The sequence below is a fragment of the Lissotriton helveticus genome, chromosome 3_1 (assembly GCF_964261635.1).
Source record: "Lissotriton helveticus chromosome 3_1, aLisHel1.1, whole genome shotgun sequence".
Classification (NCBI taxonomy): Eukaryota; Metazoa; Chordata; class Amphibia; order Caudata; family Salamandridae; genus Lissotriton; species Lissotriton helveticus.
The window spans coordinates 1,139,829,527-1,139,850,721 of NC_136061.1; the positions used below are offsets into that span (position 1 = coordinate 1,139,829,527).

The 21,195-nt window shown below is 46.9% G+C and overlaps 1 protein-coding gene across 2 annotated transcripts in view; it reads right to left on the reverse strand.

Moving 5' to 3' along the window:
• RIF1 (replication timing regulatory factor 1) overlaps positions 1-21,195 on the reverse strand; it is a 357,947-nt gene that overhangs the window by 211,339 nt on the left and 125,413 nt on the right. For both annotated transcript variants that reach the window (XM_078681750.1, XM_078681748.1), the window contains exons 18-19: positions 11,104-11,211; positions 2,704-2,853 (exon numbers count right to left, since the gene is read on the reverse strand). In XM_078681750.1, coding sequence (XP_078537876.1) covers positions 2,704-2,853; positions 11,104-11,211 — 258 coding nt within the window. The remainder of the gene's footprint in view (positions 1-2,703; positions 2,854-11,103; positions 11,212-21,195) is intronic.

Genomic DNA, 21,195 nt, shown 5'->3' on the forward strand with positions numbered 1-21,195 from the left:
GATAGGACCCAACCACCCTACCCTTCTAACATTTAAGATCGTTCCGTCAATATTGGGTGGTAAGGGTCTATTCATTATCAACCAGAAAGACACCTTGTTTGCCAGGTCTGCTGGTCTTTCAATTTTACTATTAGTTAGCTCGGGGACACCCGAGAGGATGGGCACAAAGGGTGCAGCCTCCGGTGGTAGATCTATATGTTTAGCCCTTCTTTGCGTATTACCGTAGTTTTGAGACTTCCCCTTTTTCAGCGTGAGTGGTTTAATCTGGCCATCTTTGGATGCAGGAATCTGGGCTATTGAGGGATTTGGTATAACTAGTGTTTTAGTTGTATTGGGGGCAGATACATGAGTTTGTATAGTATTACTTTGTACAGGGAGGATGGGAATATCAGTAGTCACTAGGGACTCTGCTTGATTCTTTCCTTCAATTCTTTTTGAGATCGTTAGGTTTGCCCTGGTGGATTCCTCTATAGAACAGAGCTTTTCCCCTATTGCCTCAATTCTATTTACCAGTGGGGAAATTAAAGACCTAACCAGGAGGTCAATTTGGGCCAATAGTTCAGATGTTGCGGTATTTACAGTCAGCTCCAGGTTTGAACGTAGCTCTGGTGTTTTAAGGATGTTGTTAATTCCTGAAGGGGGACTTTGATGCAATCTTTGTATTTTGGCTAATCTTTCCCTCTGTTTAGGCCCTTTGCGCTTTCTATTTGGATAGGGTAGCTGTACATTTACTGGCTGTTGTATAGTATCTGTGGGTGTGGATAGAGAAGGGGTACTAGGATGACTTGAATTTAGTTGAAAAGTGGTAATAGACCGGGGGCTAGTATTTTGCAATGCACCTACAGAAGCATTTTTTGAGTCACTCCTGTTTTCAACGTTCGTATACACGGTTTTACAGAGCATATTTAGTTCATCCAGTAAAGAGAGATTTTGTATTTGGTCTGGTGGCTCCATAGCGGAGTGGTTGCTAGATGTGGATTCTATACAAAGACTCTTTTCTACTCTCTCTATGACAGACTCGATAGCCGATGTGGTCCTGATTAAATAATTGTCCAATGTCCCTTTCCGTTGCCCCCCCTGGGGTATGTTATTCGTGCGAGGCCCTTTATCTGTCATAATGTGGTTAACTTCATGAAAATATATATATGACAGAGGGCTAAGCAACAATGCACGTACACCAATAGTCTAACAGCAGGGAGGTAAAAAGGGTAGACCAGTAGAGGATACCGAAGAAAATATGATGACAGTCACTTTAATGGATTAGTTAGTTCAAAGTTACCTCTCGTTTTCCATTAGACATACAGGCGACAATCAAAAGGGGGTGGCCCATCCCATCCTCCTCGTGCCTCGGAGGGCCTAAGAGGGCCCGCCCTTTGTCCGGGCTTCGCCCGGCGTCCCGCGAGACGGGGCTGTCCCAGATTTAAAGCGCCTCCTAGCGCGATGTGGGCATGCCGGGAATTCTGGGGTTTGTAGTCCCACGCGCCTCACAGCAGCCGCACCGAGGATTTTGCAGGTGCGGCGGCGGGCGGCGGGAAAGCAGCGGGCGTTCAGTCCCCCCGGACTGCAGATGCTGCCCACACTCGTCAGCTGCACAGGAAAGTCTCCCCACTCCACAGGGGCTGTCCCAGATTTAAAGCGCCTCCTAGCGCGATGTGGGCATGCCGGGAATTCTGGGGTTTGTAGTCCCACGCGCCTCACAGCGGCCGCACCGAGGATTTTGCAGGTGCGGCGGCGGGAAAGCAGCGGGCGTTCAGTCCCCCCGGACTGCAGATGCTGCCCACACTCGTCAGCTGCACAGGAAAGTCTCCCCACTCCACAGGGGCTGTCCCAGATTTAAAGCGCCTCCTAGCGCGATGTGGGCATGCCGGGAATTCTGGGGTTTGTAGTCCCACGTGCCTCACAGCGGCCGCACCGAGGATTTTGCAGGTGCGGCGGCGGGTTGGCGGGAAAGCAGCGGGCGTTCAGTCCCCCCGGACTGCAGATGCTGCCCACACTCGTCAGCTGCACAGGAAAGTCTCCCCCCTTTTAAAGTGCTTTTCACCCAGCCATAGTTAAAAATGTAGGCTTCACATGTTTATAGTCTTATGACTATAAAAAAAGGTTACCACCTTTGTGAGATACTAACTAGGCCACCAATTTTATGTCCGTTTTACCTTGTCAGAACAGTGACTTCCACCATCACGTTTTCACACTGGCACTAAAGTTCCACCTTTAGCTCCTAATTAAGTATAAAACAAAAGCCTCCACCCAACCCCACTGACTACCAGATAATAATTCCGACAAAACTGCAGCTTCTATGAGTCAAGAAGATACTAAAGGCTGACCTACCGAAACTCTAGCGTTACAGTGATACAAACACTTGGCTGCATAAGAGAGCAAACACGGAAAAGTGTAATTGAAGGCAAAGTGCTATACTAACTAAATCCAGGAAATAGGACAATGTGATACAAGTACTACTGCAAAGTGCATGCAGAATCACAAGTAAGGGCATGGATTCGGGCTGAGAGCGGGCAATAGCAACAAAAAAAAAAAAGCATTCGCTGAAAAGGAATTTTAAGAGCCATCTGCAGGTAAATGATCCAATTTATCATGCACTTGGATTGTGGTGGTTAACTAATTCAATTCCTGAAACCACACAAATTCTATTTTAGAACGCTCGAATGAAGCTTTCCTATATTGAGAAAAAAAATATTGAAAACTTACTGTCAATATTTCTTCCCCAAGCCCTGCCAGTATCTTTGCGCACAGCTCCTCACAGCACACATTCTCTTCAGTTGTCGCCACCAATGCTGCACAACGGGCAAATGCCTTGTATAACTCAGACCAGGTTCGTAGCAAGGATTTCATCGAAGGCTACAACAAAACAGACACAAGAACAGATCTGAATTCAACTGCAAAATGATGACTCATAACTGAGAACTTTTTTTTTTTTTTTTAATACAGGAGTTTGCACCCATTCAAGTCAGCAGGTTGTGACTATATATTTCTACTCCTTTTTCACTATTGATGTAATTAACATTCGGTATGTAAGAAAAGAAAGAACAGAACAGTTCATTTACTCGATCTATACACCATACTGAATGCTTATTCAATAAACACGATTTTAAAACACATCCTTCCATTGTTCATACTACTTACCATGATTTAAGGGAAAATTTATAGAAAAATCATCTTTACCAAGGAAATCACATCGCAAAGGATTAAAAGCAAATTTCAACTTAGGTTTCAGCAAGTTGTTTAAAAAAATTATTATTATTATTTTTTTTTTTTTAAACCACGAATCAAGGTTTCAAATCTAGAAAAAAAATGTAGGGAAGAGTAAGGAGATGACCGGAGTATTTAGATTAGTAGACATGGTTATGCTTCAAAATACACTAATCAAAAATAATCTTAGTATGTCGACTAAAGCAGCAATATTATTTCTGCTATTGAAAAGCTACTGACCAGTTTTCCACCACTCCTTTAGCATCAGAGTGCAGAAAGCTGGCTTTTTATTTAGTGAACCAAACTAGGTACACTTTGTAGCAAGTCCAGACGACCCTTAATGGCTTACAGGGCATAAATTAATCTTTTGGCGAGCAGTTTTGGCTTATTAGAGGATAGAGGCATAAATTAGTGTAGAAAGATGCAAAAAGTTATGGGAGGCCCCCTCTTATTGGTTATGTGGGACCAGGGGGAAATTAACAGAAAAATAAGGGGTGTCCCTTTTTATTTGCAGGGCCAAAATGGCCTGCTCCTCAATGTGGTTGTCCTATATATCTCCAGGCGCTCAGGGTTTGGGACCAGAACCAATGGTTTTATACAACATTCAATGCTAAACCTCTGATATGTTAACAGACCATATGCGCGCAAAGAAACCGGAGCTGCAGACGGAGCAGACGTCGCTGTGACGAGGAACAGGGAGGCCGAATACAATTGACAAAAGCATAGTGGCGAATAAAGAAGCAAGAAGGACAATTAAAATCCAAAGCTTCCTGTAGTCGACGATAATTGAGAGGAAAATCGCGGCACAAGCCTGACCCACTTGTAATTTGGTTGAAGGACTCCCTACATACTGCAATTTAACGGTGGCTACCTCGCACAGTGTGGAAGAAAAGACCCTGAATCAGAACAGGAGAAACCTGCAATCGGTACTATGTATAACTACCGGCAACAGCTTATATAAGACTGGGGCAAAGAAACATCACCAAAAATCTGGGTGGAACTAAGCATAAAGAATCAGTCCTGAAGAAGGTGTGAGATAAGAAAAACCGAAACGCTGCGTCGACTAAAAATTGTGATTCTTTTGTATTGATTTTTGTAATTGTGATAGTGTATCTTAAACGTTTTTATTGTGTATTAAATGTGTTTTTAAATCATGAATTATGTATATAACTGTATAGTGTTGACTACATAGAGATGTAATTTTAACGATGCGACATGTCCCTACCTTTACATTAATGAAAAATAAATTCAGACACCTGACATCAGACAAGTAGTTGTTTTAATTTTAATTTTAACCTGAATTCTTGAATTGTACATTTGCAAACCTGGTAATAGTGCATATGGTCTGTTAACATATCAGAGGTTTAGCATTGAATGTTGTATAAAACCATTGGTTCTGGTCCCAAACCCTGAGCGCCTGGAGATATATAGGACAACCACATTGAGGAGCAGGCCATTTTGGCCCTGCAAATAAAAAGGGACACCCCTTATTTTTCTATAAATTAGTGTAGCACTGCTATCATAAGAGGACTGGATTCCACCGACCCCCAAATGAACTGTAAATTGATTAAGTTTTTACGTGTTCATGAACAAGATCTGAAAGCTGGTGAACAACCTTTACAACTAAACTTTTACAACGCACTACCATTACAACGCGGTCATTACAACGCATTGCGCTGGGGGGCGCTCCAGGATAGGGAATAAGTTTAATTTACTATCCAACACCTTCCCTAGTGTCCACGGGGACTGGAGTTGGAATAGTAAATTAAACTTTTCACTATCCAGCACCCCAAAGCGTTATGCGTTGTAATGGATTGCGATGTATAAACCGCGTTGTAAAGGCATGCGTGGTAAAAGTATGCGTTGTAACGTCATACATCCCTGAAAGCTAAATCTGAGCAATGACAAAACATGAATACTTTTACAATTATATTTTAAGACTTTAGAGTAATGTACTTTTTACACAATTTGCTCTTTTTCTAAATAGTGTTTCTAATATTGTCATAATTTTAATTAACTGAATAAATACATTTATTATTATTATATTAGGGGGTAGTGTTAAGCATTTGTTGAAAATACAGTCAATATAGGAGAGACGTACTCAAGAAGAAACCCAAGACCAATTTGGGAGAATAAAATGTATTTTTATATATCTTTTAACAACAAGAACTTCGCAATTGGGTAAGTGCTTTGAAATATCAATTTTTATAGGTAAGTAATGTAGGAGGATGGATATCGGACTATGGTTACCCCCAACTTTTTGCCTAGTGTTTAGCTGGTTTTCGACTTAGTTGGCCTGGGATCCTGCTAATCAGGGCCCAAGGCTATCTGCTCTCACTGTAAAATGGACTCCATGTACTTTAGGTACATCTCTAATTGGATGTTGGGTCACCTTTGTGAGCCCCTGTATAGTGTACCATAGGTACCCAGGGTATAGGTGCATCCAGGGCCTACCAGGGGCTGCAGCATGTATTATGCCACCCCTGGCTGGCCATCCAAATGGACACAACTGGCTGATCACTCAGCTAGGGCACGGTCGTGTAATCACCCCTTGCTTAGATGTAGTATTCCTATATCTAACCTTATATATAGACACATATGCACCTACAAGTCACTCCTATGGCAGGCCTTAACAATCCTGAAGGCAGAGTGCTTGGTTTTATGTGAGATGAGGCTCTAGCATGAGCTGAGCCTGTCTGCAGCTTTCGGAACCATGTCCTTATAGCTGTTCGATGATATAGCTATACCATATACGCTTAAGTGCATTATAATCCTCGCGTTTATTGCCAACTTTGGTTCGGCTTTATCAAAACATGTCGTGTAAGGTGTCATACGCTTTGGAATACTACCCCCTCGCCAGTTCTGGCGACAGGGGTAGCATTCCACCCTCCTAGAGGGAGAAGACATGTTGTTCCTGTTAATCCCGGTTAAAGTTAACCAGAGCCTCAGCATCACAAAATGGATGCTGCTGCCACAGACCAGTCTGACCTCCTGCTGCTGGGAGTCCTTCCAGCGAGGGAGGCTTGGACAATAGATTTCCTGCCTTGGGAGGTACTAGCACCACCCCAGACAGCCCTTAGTGTATTGGGGCAGGGAGGGCTGAATGAAATGAGACACTGCCTGGGGCACACAAGGTGCTCCATGCATAGCCCGGTTCAAACCAGTTGCTGGGGCACTCCAGCCCCAGCTCTGGCGCGAAACTGGACAAAGGGAAAGGGGTTTAACCACCCCCTTCCCTGGTCCCACCCACAGGAGGGACCTAGCAGGTAATCCAGCCCCTTTGATTAGTATAAATGTAGGAGCAGAGTCTAGAGATTTTAGATTTACCCTGAACTGAAACTTGTAACGAAACTCTGGACCTTCAACATTCTACTGCAACTAGAAGACTGAAGAATCTCCCTTGTGGCCAAGGAGTGACCACCCTGTGCAAACAGGCACCAACAGCGACTTGCCGGTTTGCTTTGTCGACGGTCCTGCCGGAGCCAGAGCACAGAGCCAGACAGGGACTGGACTTCCAGACCTCTGACCCCGATCCACAGCCACAGCAAAGCTGAGACCCATGGAGGCGACGAGAGACGTGGGACCGGACATCTTGGAAAACCTGCTTTTTGCTAATTGTGCAGCTTCAGAGGCATCCTCGAAGTAGTGCATTGGGGATTGAGAAGCTCCAGCCCGAGCACCTTTTGACCCGACGCACAGCCCTCCACACTCACAGAGTGCCACGTGGGGCCTGCTTGTGTTTTTGTGCTCGACGCGCCTTTCCGGTCACTTGCCTGTTGGCTAGTGGCCTCTGTGAAGGCGAACCTTTGAACTTACACCGCGTGCCTGGTTGCTCCATGCTTGCTCCTGCTTCCCTGGAAAGGAAAAGCTCCCCAGACCTTGCTGGTCTGACTCGAAGCGAATATTCAATTCCTGCGTGGGTTGCATTTGCCAAGGCCTGTTGACTCTGATCCGGAAGCAGACACCGCCGACAGCGAGATCCTTCGTGGGACAGTCTGTATCCAGCTCCTGGTCGTCGCCGACGCCTCCTGGTCCACGTGGCTGCAGAGACAAGCTTCACGACATCACCTGATTGCTTCACGATATCGCCTGGTTCCTTCCTGGTCACTGGCTAGTGCCCCAGACTCTGTCCCCTCTGCTTTCAGGTACTCTTCATCCTCGATCCACCCTTGGATCCAACCGGACACTTCTCTCCTGGTCGCCTGCAGCATCTTTTTACAGGTATCCATAGGATTCAGTGACGAAACCCGACACAACTTGACACCTATGCACCCGGCTCCTGTGGGTGAGTTAACGCGAGTACTCCGGTGCTCCTGTGGGTATTGACTATCCAAGTGTCCTAGTTTTCAGTAGCTTTCTCCTAGTCCATCCGGAAGTGCCCTAAATCAACTAGTTTCCAACCTTTACGTTCCCATTGTATCCCTAAGGTAACTAGAGTGTGTGTTTAGACACTGCACACGCATCCCGTGGACCTCCTGCTTCCTAACCTTTGGTAGTCCAGTGTAGCCCCCGCGATTCCCTAGGCCTACTCACTGTTCGCAACGGGGTTCTTATACCACTATTTTAGTATATGGTTTGCAACGCCCCTAGGGCTAGACTGTATTTTGTTCAACTCATTGTATGATAATTAAGTATCTTGTTATGTGCTTTGGCCTCTGACCTCATAAAGAGTTCAGAGGGATGGTGTTAGTAACAAATACATATATATTTTATATATAACCTGTGTGATGTCCTTTCATTTGGTATTCAAGGGGTTACATATGGTAAAACAGCTGGCTTCACATGCTCTCTGAAGTTTTAGCCTAAGACTGCTTTGTCCATGCTACCACTAAGCTAGCTTGTTCTATAAAATTGACTTTATAACCATCACCATAAGGGTTGTTTGGACTGATACAGGGTGCCCACTAGAATAGTGGACATCACATATCAGGCCAAATTCTCACAAGTAAAACTGCAACACAAATATGTGTTATTAAGAGGTAATGCTTTCCTAAGGAAAAAAGATACTGCAAATAGGTACCCGCCCTGGCGAGTCCAAGTTCAAGGATGCAGTATAGGTTGGTAGGGGGGTGGGGGGGGTCTGGCATCGGTTGTTGTGGACCAGAGCCCGAGAGTTCAGATGCACAGGGCTTTGGTTGGCTAGGCCTGCATGTTAACCGCACTCCCGGTTCTCAGACTTGCAAGAGGGTTGGGGTGAGGGGCAAAACAGAACAGCTGGACCACTCTATCCTGGCCTCTGCGATTCAGACGTCAGTCATCGGCTGGTAGGTAGTTTCTACTTTGGAGTCCGGATTGGATTCCACCAAGCTTTGGTTGCTGCAAGGGGATCAGTATACCAGGTATTAATGCCTGGGGTGTGTATCTGTTTGATCCTGGCATCTTCACACTTGGTGGGGAGACAGATCTGACATCCTGGAGCATGTAACCTCCGCCTGGGCAGCTGCTGCATCAGTGGACCCGGTGGACAGCCAAACAGTGAACCAGACATTGCAGTCGTGCCTGCAGGCAAGTGGCTCATCCACTTTAAGGGAGATACTGTCAGATGGCGAAGTGCAGGAGGCCCTTCTAGGCTTTTGGAGGATGCACAGCTGCCGGAGCAGTCAAGTTGTCACGATTGTAGAGACAGGAGCAGGCAGTGTTTGGTGTTAAAGTCCACCAGTAGTGCACAGTTGTTGCTTCTTCGACTCTTCTTGGTCCTCCTTTTGTAAGTGGAATCTGAGTTCCTGGTGTCAGGGAGCCACCTAATACTGAATTGAGGGGAGTGATTGGCAGAAGCCAATGATCTAACTCTTTGGGGCACTACGCTCCCTATATGACCACTTCCTGTGGTGACTCGGCCTGACCCCCATCCTAGAGTTCATAATTCCACCAAAATCAAGATGGTGGACTACTTCATGGGGCACATACGGCAGTTCACCTTAGGGGTGCGACTGTCCTGGTAATGCACCATAACTCCTTGCATAGCTAATTTCCCACCTGTCCTGGTGCCAAATGGGGCTTAGGGCAAGAGGTGGCCTTTCCCAGGTCTGGGGGAAGCTGGGATCACATATCTAAGGTGCTGGTGCTTTGTAGTTCCTGGCCTTGGTATGCAGATTCACTAGTCATCGTGCTGGAGGAGATGTGAACAACCTACTCCAGAGCAGGCACGGTTTCTGGCCTCAGAGCACACAGGCTCTCATCTGCACGGAGTCAGAAGCATGTCTGTTGTGGCAGGCTGGACAATATCAGTCAGCCAGCAGGCTAAGAGGTTGGTGGGATTTCGGGAGCACCTCTAAGGTGACTGGGGGTGCATGTTTTAATAAATTCACTACTGGCATCAGTGTGGATTTATTAACACAAGGTGTTTGATATCAAACACCACAGGTTTCAGTGAAGCAATCATGTAGCTGGGGAACTCTTAATGAGCAATGCCCAGTACATGTATTTAAGATGCCTTCCCTGTTCCCGTGTACTATCTAGCAATTGAATTAGAAAGCACAGAGGCATATCTGATCCTGCAGATATTTCCTCACATAATGTAGTGCACCCTTCCCTAGGGTTATATGGCTTGCTGTATGGGTGGCATGCAGGACACACAGGGGCTGTGCCATGCTGTATTTTCTCATTTGTCTGCACCATTTCATGCAGCTTGCAATGGCAGTCTTCGTGCCTTTGGTGGTGGGTCCTTAGAATTCACAATACATGCTGTAACCCTTAGGGACCCACTTCAGTACCCATGCCATGAGTGGTACCATTTACTAGGGACTTACAGAGGTGCTTAAGATAATGGAGTAGTTCTCTTGTTTTAGGGAAAGAGCACTGGCACTGGGGGGCCTGGGTAGCAGGAACTCACAGCGTTTCAGTAAAAATTGCATCAAACGTCAGGCAAAAAGTGGAGGTACCATGTCAAAACTGGGAACTTTCCTATATTGAGCTTCCACTTTCGAACTGTATATAGTGGTGCACCTAGAAAGAATGCATCCCCAAAACAGAAATCACCAATTTACAGGCAATAGCAGCAAAGAGATAGTGCATCCAAACTTCTTAAACATGAAGGGCTGCTTAGATGAGAACTCTTTTCACGATCAGAAGTGAAGAGGGGGACGGGGGGGGGGGGAAGGTTGGGGGAGCAATTGAATTCAACAAACTACGCGATCAATAAATACAGGGACCTTATTTCAACTTTTATGGGGGCCACAATTCTTCAAAATGAGATAAAGCACATTTCCTCAACAGATGATGACCGGACAACAAACTGTCATTCAGGGTATCAATTTCAGGTAGTTCTGCAAGAACTGCTAAGTACAAGGCTCTTCAACGAGTCCCTGCCCAGCACAATGGTTTTCTATGGGAGCATTCAACGCCAGCTACATTAATTGAGTTTAATGTAACAAAGAGAAATAATACAAATAAAAACAATTCACTTTTTACATGTCTACCAGTTACCATTTTTTAGGTTTAGAGGATATTTACACATTTTTATACTCACTATTAACGCAAGTCACAATACAAATCACATGCCTATTACGCAGCACAAAACAGCAAAGAGTTGTTTAGAAGTAACATTACACCACCTCCCTCTATCTGTCACTGAAAGGAGTGGAAAAATAGGCAGACTTAGCAGGACTCCCCCAATGAAGAGTCCAAGGAAACATCTGTTCAAAAATACTCTCTAAGGCATGGAGTAGATCAGAAACTACAACGGGTGTCAGAGTGATAGTCTGACACCCAAATAACGACATCAGCGTAGCAATTATTCACAATATGCATTTGCCTTGTAACTGAAAACTAGAAGCTCAAGTTTTAATTCCTGTAGCATCAACAAGGGACAAAATCAATAAACAAAACTTAGTTTAATTTGCTTTGGCTGTAACAATAACAAAACAAAAACATACACTCATTTTAAGATCCTCCTCTCACCTGGGGGAATCCCTGCACAGGGTACAGATGGCTTACAGGTAATGTTAATGCGGCATGCATGGCACTGAAGTTGTGTTCTAAAGCATCACCTTGATTCACTTCATTTGTCTGTAAAAATAGATAGGTTATAAACTAGGCACACAAACAACCATTTTTAAAACTATTTCCAAATGATTCGGATACTGGTTTACTTATTAGGGATCACCATGTCGCACTATTTAGAGATTCAATGATATACAAAAAAGAAAGGCACAAAGTTATTAGTAGGCACCCCTTTCCCCCAAAACATTATAATAACAATCCAGTCCACAAGAACCAATCCATATGAGATAAGATACCATCTACTGCATGTTAAAAGCATATTTAAGGTCAGGAGGGTTTCCGTGACCATTTAGGGGGAAGAGGCTAAATGCAGAGTTCCCTTATAAAGTCGCAGAAAATATTTTTAAATACAAAAGATGAAATGTAATTTAACAATATATGGTGAGACCATTGTCCTTTCCATAAAACACCCAAATCATTGAATGGTTGCTGTCATTTAAAATGAATAATATGGATGCACATATCTGAAATAAGTAAGCAATCTGGAGTGTGAAAATAAACATGGTGCTAGCGAGTTGTTGCAAAATCTGAGGTACTATAATGAAAGTTACTCAAAAACAATTGCAGTTTAGAAAGTGTGAAATGCAGAGAGATTTCGGCTTCTATTTAATCAACTCTAGCAGTTCAATAAAGAGTAGGTTACTTACCTTGCGTAACATTCTTTCTGGTGGATACCTTAACCAGATGCCTGCCCTTGTGAATCTTTGCAGATCCCAGACTGAAACCGGAAGTCTTGCAATAACTCCTGTGCTAGTAGGTGGGGCCATCAGTCTGTGACAACCTTATGAAAGGCAACCCGGAGGCATGTGTACGCACCGCCCCCTCCGCACTGACGTCAGTTTATTTTGTGTTCTTTTCAGAGCCTTCCGATGTGGAGGGGGGGCTGACACTGAACTGATATAGCAGTGAGCAAGTCTGGTTTGGAACATTAACCTAAAGTTCGTCCACCGGATGCGGAAGAGTGGGGAGCGTGAGGAATCTGCCGCTAGATGTAGCCAGAGAGCGTATCTTCTTTTGATGGCTACTTTCAACCACATATTTCTCACCTTGTCATTTTATACCAAAGCAATTTCCCCTTCAGAGATGAGTCGGTCTAAGGAGTGGCCTTTGGACAGAGCCTGTAGGAATAAGCAGGAAAAATTACCTTGCGAAATAGTCATAGTGGTGCCTGGTGAAAGTATGGAGGTATGCCCATGTGGCTGCTTGGCAAACACAGGCAAATCTTTTGCCACAAAGGCCCTAAAAAAATCCTTTTTGGTCAAGAAATAACAGCTGGTACAGGGATGGCAAGCAGCCAGAATGACTTCCACCACTTCCAAAGGAAGTTTGAAACCTCTGATGGGGCAACTCAATCTCCAAGCATGGAGCTCTAAATTCTGTAGTAAGGGGAAAACACCCTGCTTTGCTATCATGAAAAAACACTAATCCAACCTCCTTCCACGCCAGCAAAGCAGAGGGTATATTCTTATTCAGGATTCCACAAAGTCATACCTTTCGAGCCCAGTCTGGAGCTATAAGTACGAGTTGTGCTTGGTCCTGCCTGAACTTCAGGACTCACGGCATGGATGGGACGCGTACAGGAATGGGAGTCCTATTGAAGCCTGAATGCCTCCTCTAGAGTACCTCGAGAAGGAGTAGTTTCTTACCTGTAACACCAGTTCTGTAGTAGGGGTATCTCTGTGATCATCTGAATAGTCTCCCCCACCCCCCATGCGTGTGGACCCCGGAGCACTTAATTAGATAACATCTTCTTAAGTTGTCATCTTCTGCAGTCCTGCATAGACACTTAAGAGATAAAAAGACAATAATGCATCCTAACTAACTAGGCTACACTGGCCATTATTTCATCCTGAAGTGAAAAAAGATAGCCAGTTAACTGTTAAATGTAACCATTTTACTGAGTTTCACACATAGAAAAACTCCCCTTCATAAAACCTCCTTTTTCATGATAGAGATGAAGGGTTGGACAGACAAGCCCCATAGGCTGGCATTACATGTCTGTAAAAGAATAACGTGCCTTTAAGAATCTCTCCAGAGACCCCTGGTATCCCATGATGCACAGCCAAAGGCCAGTTGCTTTCAGTTCTGTTTGAAGGCTTCTGAATTCTGGGTACTAATGTTTTAGCCACCGGGGAGGAGGGCGGGTTGCTTATAACTATCACAGAGATGCCCCTATTACAGAACTGGAGTTACAAGTAAGAAACTGCTCCTTCTGTAGTAGGGTCTCTCTGTGTATAGTCAATCAGCTGAATAGAATAGCAAGCCTATCCCCGAAAAAAGAACCCCAGCGGTGGAAGAAACAGACAGACCTATTGTGCAAATACATTCCTCCCCATCCTGAGCATCTGCGCCGGCATCAGTATCCAAGCAGTAGTGTTTAGTATAGGTATGGATCAACTTCCAAGTGGCAGCCCTACAGATTGCTGCAATAGGAACATTACGGAGTAAAGCCGCTGTAGCAGCTTTACCTCTAGTAGAGTGAGCCCTAGGCTTATTAACTAGAGTCTTGTTGGCTTTCTCATAATACAACTGAATACAAGACACAATCCACCTGGAGATGGATTGCTTGGAAGTAGCAAGACCAGTCCTGACAGCACCATAGTTCACAAACAACTGATCAATCTATGGATCTCTTTAGTGTTATCTAAGTAGAACTTCAACACCCTTTTAACATCAAGAGAGTGAAGGGATCTCTCAGCAGGCGAGGAAGGATGCTGAAAGAATGTAGGCAATGAAATTGTTCTATTTACATGAAATTCTGACACCACCTTCGTAAGAAATCTAGGGTGAGTCCTCATAACTACCTTAGAAGAATGAAATACTGTGTAAGGCTCTTGACAACAGAGTGCCTGAATCTCACTCACCCTCGAGCCGAAGTTATGGCTACAAGGAAAGCTGCCTTCCAGGACAGATGCTGGAGAGAGGCCTTACAAATGGGTTCAAAGGCCCCTGCATCAGACGAGAAAGCACTACATTAAGCTCCCACGCGGTGAAGGACGCCTAATGGGAGGAAACACCTCCTTTAAACCCTCCAAAAAATCTGATGACTGGGATTTTGAAAAAGGAAGTTTGTGAAGGGCATTTCCTATAGGCAGTAAAGGCGGCCAGGTGAACTTTAATAGAAGGAAATTGGAGGCCAGATCAAGCCAAATGTAGCAAGTAAGGAAGGAGGACATCTTCCGGACAGGAAGTAGGATCTACGTTCTTAGACACACACCAGATGCAGAATCTCTTCCACTTATATGCATAGGAAGTCCGTGTAGATGGTTGTTTAGCCTCCTTCAATATCTCCATACAGTCCTAAGGGAGATTCATGTGCCCATACTGTACTAACTCAGGAGCCATGCCGCCAAATTAAACGACGAGAGGTTGGGATGCACCATCTGTCCCCCGAACTTCGTGAGAAGGTCCGGCCAGCACGGAAGGCGGAGATGCGGCAGAAGAGACCGGTGGAGTAGGTCTGTAAACCACCACCGACTGTGCCACTCTGGAGTGATGAGGATCATTTTCGTTCTCGATTGAGAGAGCTTGATCAGCACTGTAGGGATCAGGGGAATGGAAGGAAAAGCGTATAGAAAGCTGTTCGACCAATTGATCCATAGTGCATTCCTAGGCGTCCCTGGTTGGTAAAACCTGGAGGCGAAGTCGCGGCATTTGCTGTTTTCAGCGGTGGCCAACAGATCAACCTCTGGAGCACCCCATCTTCTGAAGAGGTCTCGCCCCACCTTGTCCTTTAAGACCCATTCGTGATTTTCTTTAACGAGTCGGCTGAGAGCGTCTGCCTGAGCATTCTGCACACCTGGAAGGTGAGCTGCTGTTCTGGTCAGATCCCTGGCCAGCAGCCAATTCCAGATTGTCTGTGCTTCCAGAGACAACAGGCGAGATCTTGAGCCCCCTGCTTGTTGAGATAGTATATCGTTGTTGTGTTGTCCGTCCGGACAAGCAGAGAACTGGTTCGAAAGGACCGCTGGAAGGCTTTCAGCAACAAATTAACCGCTCGGAGTTCCAGGAAGTTCATGTGGTACGTGGCCTCCTTCTGGGATCACGTGCCCTGTATCTGAAGGTGGTCCGAATGCGATCCCCAGCCTTGGAGAGTAGCATCTGTCACAATGGTCTGTGTCGGTATCTCCTTGTGGAACAAAATCCCTCAGAGGAGATTGTGAGGCGAACACCACCACTTGTGACTGCAAGGGCTTACTGAGACAGCTGAATCCTGTCCTCCCAATCCCTCAGTCTCCGGTCCCACTGACTCTCCAGACATTCCTGCAGAGGCAGCATGTGGAGGCGTGCATTTGGAGTGAGGAAGATGCAAGACGCCAAGGAACCCAGGAGAGAGGACACCTTCCTCACCGTCGGGGAGGGTATGGTCATGAGAACCTGAGCCTTCCGAAGGATTGATAAGCATCTCTCCTCCGAAGGGGACACGCTTGCCTTGCGAGTATCGATGGTGGCTTCCAGATACTGCAGGCACTGTACAGGAGTTGAGACAGAATTCATGATATTGTGAAGACCCAAACGCTGAAGTAGATCGGAAATTTGATTGAAATGTCATTGCGCTTCTTGAAACGTCGCTGCCTTGATCAGCCAGTCGTTCAGATATTGGTAGACAAACACCTTGTCTCTCCGTAAATGCGCTGCTACTACAGCCATGCATTTGGAAAACGTCCTGGCCGCTGACTTCAGGCCGAAGGAAAGTACTGCATACTGATAATGATTGTTTTCAACAGTGAATCGCAGGAAAGTGCGATGTTTCTTCGCTATGGGCACGTGAAAGTATGCATCGTGCAGATCTATTGCGCATAACCAATCTCCCTGATGGAGCTGAGAGAATATTTGATGTAAGGATAACATGCAGAACTTCTCTCTGCAAACCCACTTGTTTGCCTGTCGCAAGTCGAGGATGGGTCTGAACTCGTTCTGGTCTTTCTTTCGGACAAGAAAGAATCTTGAATACAGTCCTGTTCCCTTTTGTGAAAGAGGAACTGGCTATCACCCTTTTCTCCAACAAGATGTTTGCCTCCCCCTGTAACTCGCGTAGCGGGAGTGAGTCGGAGGGATGGACGAAGGAGGGCTGATGAAACGTAGAGTATACATTGCGAACAATATTCAGCACCCAATTGTCCAGAGTTATGTTCTGCCACGGTCAGGAAATTTTGAATGCTTCCCCCCCCCCCACCTGAGTGAGTAACAGAAGAGGGGGAAGTAACCCTTCAGGGCTTAGGACCAGCAGGGGCCTTGTTCCCTGTAGACTGCTGGTTGGACCGTCCTCGTGACTTTTGTTTATGAAACAGTTGTCGCTGAAACTGTTGCGGACCATACTGACGGCCTTGCCCATGCTGGAACCTCTGGTATGATTAACGCTGTTGGAACAGGCGGAAAGTCTTACACTGCTCTTTGGGTTTCTCCAAACTGACAGCCTTCAAGGTTTCCATCTCTGATTTCATCAGTGCCATCTCTTCATCTGCATGTGAACCGAAGAGTCGAGCCAGAGAATGGTAAGTTCGCAATGCGCTGCTGAGCCTCCAGTTTTAAAGAGGTAAGGTGAAGCCCGGAATGCCTTCGAAAAGCCACGCTGTGACAATAGTCGTGGGCCGACAAAAGTGAAGTGTCTGCCGCCGCACTGATGACCTGGTTAGAGACCATAAGCCACTCATTCAGTGTTTTCCTGAAAGTCCTCCCTCTTGTCCCTGGGTAGGATATCTACAAATTGGTGGAGCGATTCCCACAGGGAGCGGTCGTACCTTCCCAGAAGGGCAGTCTAGCTAGCCACCTTCATAGATGTGGCTGCCGAGCTGGGTGAGAAGATCATGTACCAACCCAGGAAACCTAAGATTTAAAATCACACTTTCTCCCAGGAAGCACTTCCTACCACAACCAATCCAGGACACCCTTCTCGCCATTAATATGTGCCTGTGGTTTGCGATGTTAAAATGTGCATTTCTATTCGACCAGTGGGCCGCCTTATTAATCAACATTCATGGTGTTTCTTCTCTATTTCCACTGAGCGCCGGGACACCTGTCAGAACTATTGTGTATGGGCAGGCTGCCGGCAAGAGATCTAGAACTGGCAAGCCCGGGAAACACCCGACAATCATCTTGGGCGGGCACCATGTCCTGCGGTGCAAGTGCTCTGCCTGCTATGCCCCATGGATTTTCCGGGCCTACGTTCGGGCTCAGGTTCTGGACTACGGGACCCGTCCTCATATGCCTAGTGTCTCCCACAGTACCTCTTAAACTCGGGGCATTTACGTCCCTAGACTCCGCCAATTGCTCTTTAACGACACACTCCTTTATTCCCTTCAGATTTAACAACAGGTTTTACACCCTCGTTTCTCTCTAGGGACTAAGCAACGCTTGATGGACTGGGAACCTCAAGTACCCCCAAGCTATTGGCTGTATGCGCCGTGACCACGTTTGTTTAAATGCTATTCTGGGCAATCAACAGGCACACTTTCTATTCGAAGAATTCGATTCTCTCATATATGGGCCCTAGGCGAGTGGTTAACATTGTTTCCAACTTAGACCACAATTCCAAGTTCGTATCCCCCTCCCCCACCCCCCACCCCCCTCCCCTCCTGTTCTGTCTCTCCACAATTTGTGCACTGAAATTCCCCTGCAGGACCTTCCGTGTCTTTGGACCTAGCCAATTTTAATGCGCCTTTCTGCTTGGATTTGCTGTTGACAGTGTGACGCCCCACCCCCTGGGTTCGCTTAGCTATTGTCGTGGGGCCAGCTGGGGGGTGCCAGTCCTTATCTCGCTTCTATCTAATACCCTTTTGGACCGAGTAACCACCTCCCCGCCTTCCCTCTGGGAAATTTCGCACCTCTTTGATGTCGTGGCCAGAGCAGGCCTCCCTCTGCCTGAACCGCATACTAGAGCCGCGTATGGAACGCAGCCCTCCTCACTGTCTTCTACAACAATCTGTCATACACAAAACATCCTGTGTTAACTCGATGGTTTGAGTTGATGATCACGCAGCCTGTGGGGGTAAATCGGCAGTGTTCGGGCTAATTACAGTGCGATTGCTACTTACATTATCTTGGGCTACTGGATTACCAACATTAGGCGACCTGGCTATAGCTAAGCCCCCCATTGACGACCTCTTCTGTGACACAATTGAGTCCAGTGAAAGTCTCTTCTCGGCCAACTGGATCTCATGCCCATCTCACCGGCGGAAGGACACACCCCCCACCCACCCCCATTATAACCCACCCTGCCCATCCCTCCAGCGGAATGACACACACCCCACCCATCCCCCCAGTGCTATAGTTAGTCAAACACCCAACGTAACACCTCCACACCCCTCACCCACTGACGATAATCGTCCCCCTTCCCACATCACACATACCCCCACCCTCCCTTCCACCCACATCACACATACCCCCACCCTCCCTTCCACCCACTCCACCCCACACCCCGCACCCATTGTCGAAGATCACTCCACTCCACTCCACTCCACTCCACTCCACTCCCCGCACTCATTGACGAAGATCGTCCCCCTTCCCACATCACACATACCCCCACCCTCCCTTCCACACACTCCACACCTCCTACAAGTCTCGCGGTACCCACAACGGACCGGAGCATATCTCCCCTGCTACGCGGCAGTTGTCTCTCACCCTATCCCCCCCCATTCTCACTCCTCACTTCCCCACCCCCCCAACCAGACACACAGAGCTCACCACCCCTCGCTCCTCAACATCCCCCCCTCTCTACCCCCCCATACTCAGCCCCCACTACCTTCCTGACACCCCTATTGTCTTCAGTCTTCACTCATCCCATAACTCTCCGGCGTCGCCCCAACGACGTCCCCGCCCTTACGTCCCAGCCGACCCATCCCTCACCCACACCCCTCGCCCACACTCTCTCTCACCCATCGAATACCACCCCACTCCCTATTACCGCAGAACACTCCACTGACACTGGCACACCCCACCCCCCTGTCCCCAGCTTGCATTCCAGCTCCCTATTCAACAACCTGCCTACGGCCCTCATCTCCAACGCTAGCCCCAACTCACAGCTCGACCTGATTTTAACAACGCTCCTACAAGTCAAAGACGAGCTCCACACCATCAAAGAACTTCTCCACACACACCCCAGACAACACCGACCTACAACCAACACCTCCGTACCCAACAAAGGCCACACCCTCCGCACAGGCCCTCGCTTTCAGCTCGCTCCAGGGGTGAAACTGGTGGGCTCACACTCTCCGCGTTGGCCCACTATCCCCGACCGCAACAACATACACCGCCCCCGTCGCGCTCATAACTCCCTGACGGTTCATGACTTAGACACCCTCCTCCGCTCATTTGGCCCTGGCCCGGTAAAGCGCACATCGCCCTCACAACTCCCCATGCCCACTATTCTCTCGAATCCTATTAGGCACCCAACTCTAAGCAGCAGATGCTCCATCCCCAGCAATCTCAGAAAAATACCCCTCGCGCCAGAACACTCGACCACCCCTCTCGCCCCCAGACTCAAATGCATCCTACTCAACTGCAGATCGGCCCAGAGGCACTCCTCCAACATTGCAGATCTCGTCACATCGATGGATCTTGACCTAGCCATTTTGACTGAAACATGGTTAACTGAAGCCTCCACACCTATCATGGACATATTAGTCCCCCCCAATTACCACATAATTAGACTTGACAGAACGGGCAAGACGGGCGGGGGAATCGCATGCATTTTCAGGAGCAACCTCTCGGTTGCTAAATTAACTTCCCCCTCCCTCACGTCTTGCGAACTCATCTGTCTTGATATCTCCAGCAAGGGCAAACCAGTATGTGCTCTACATCTCATCTATCACCCGCCTAGGGACAACCTCATCTTCACCCAACAACTCATGGACACGATCTCATCCAACGGTGGTCGGCAGATCCCGCAAATCTACCTGGGTGACTTCAATCTCCACTGGAACGATCAGAAAGACGCAGTGGTGAATAGTCTCAAATCTTTCCTTGACGCGTCTAACCTCACCCAAATATGCAACAGCCCAACACACGACAAAGGCTCCATACTTGATCTAATCATCGCCAACGAAGACTCCACCCAATTAGGGGCAATCCAACCTTGTGATTGGTCAGACCACCACATTATCACCTTCTTCATCAATGAAAAGGTTAAACCGGTCTCTGCTCAACCCACCAAATCTAAAATCTGGAAGAGGGACATGAAGAACCTTAACCCCAACTCCCTGCCTCCCCACCTCACCAATAGCCTCCTTCCCCCTCCTGGCACCTCTGATGTTCAATCACTGACTGACCACTACCTCGACTCCATGAATTCAATAATCAATGAAGCCGCCCCACTGCAACTAAAGAGAGTCTCCACCAAGATCTCGAACCCTTAGTATGATGGCAGACTCAACGAAGACAGGCGTGCTATGCGAATGGCAGAACGCACATGGAGATCTGTCCCCTCATCACGGCATCGCAAAATACTTAAGAGCAAGAGAAATGCCTACTTTAGGAAAATAAAGCGCGCAAAATCTGATTTCTTCAGCCTTCAGCTGGACCAAGCAAAAAACAGACCAAGAAAGCTGTTCGAACTAGTCAAAACTCAAAGCAAGACGCAACCCCTACTATCAAACGACACAACAAACAACATCCCACACTGTGAAGACTTTTCTGCTTTCTTTAAGCTAAAGACCGACAACATAAGGAGTGACACCTCCTTAATGATGTAAGACGATACCCGAGCATCACCAAAATACCCGACACCCAACCTAAAAAATAACGCTTCCTGGTCGTCTTTCAACACCTATTCTGAAGAAGCAATACACAAACTGCTCGGCACCTTGAAGCCTTCTAATCACCTCACAGACCCACTACCTGCCAATGCTGTTAGAGACTTCATCCCCGTTCTTCTCCCACTCTGGACTAAAATCATTAACAGCTCCCTTCAGCAAGGTCTCATTCCAGACTCCCTCAAAGTGGGGCAAGTCACGCCCATACTCAAGAAACCTACAGCTGATCCGGCTGACTTAA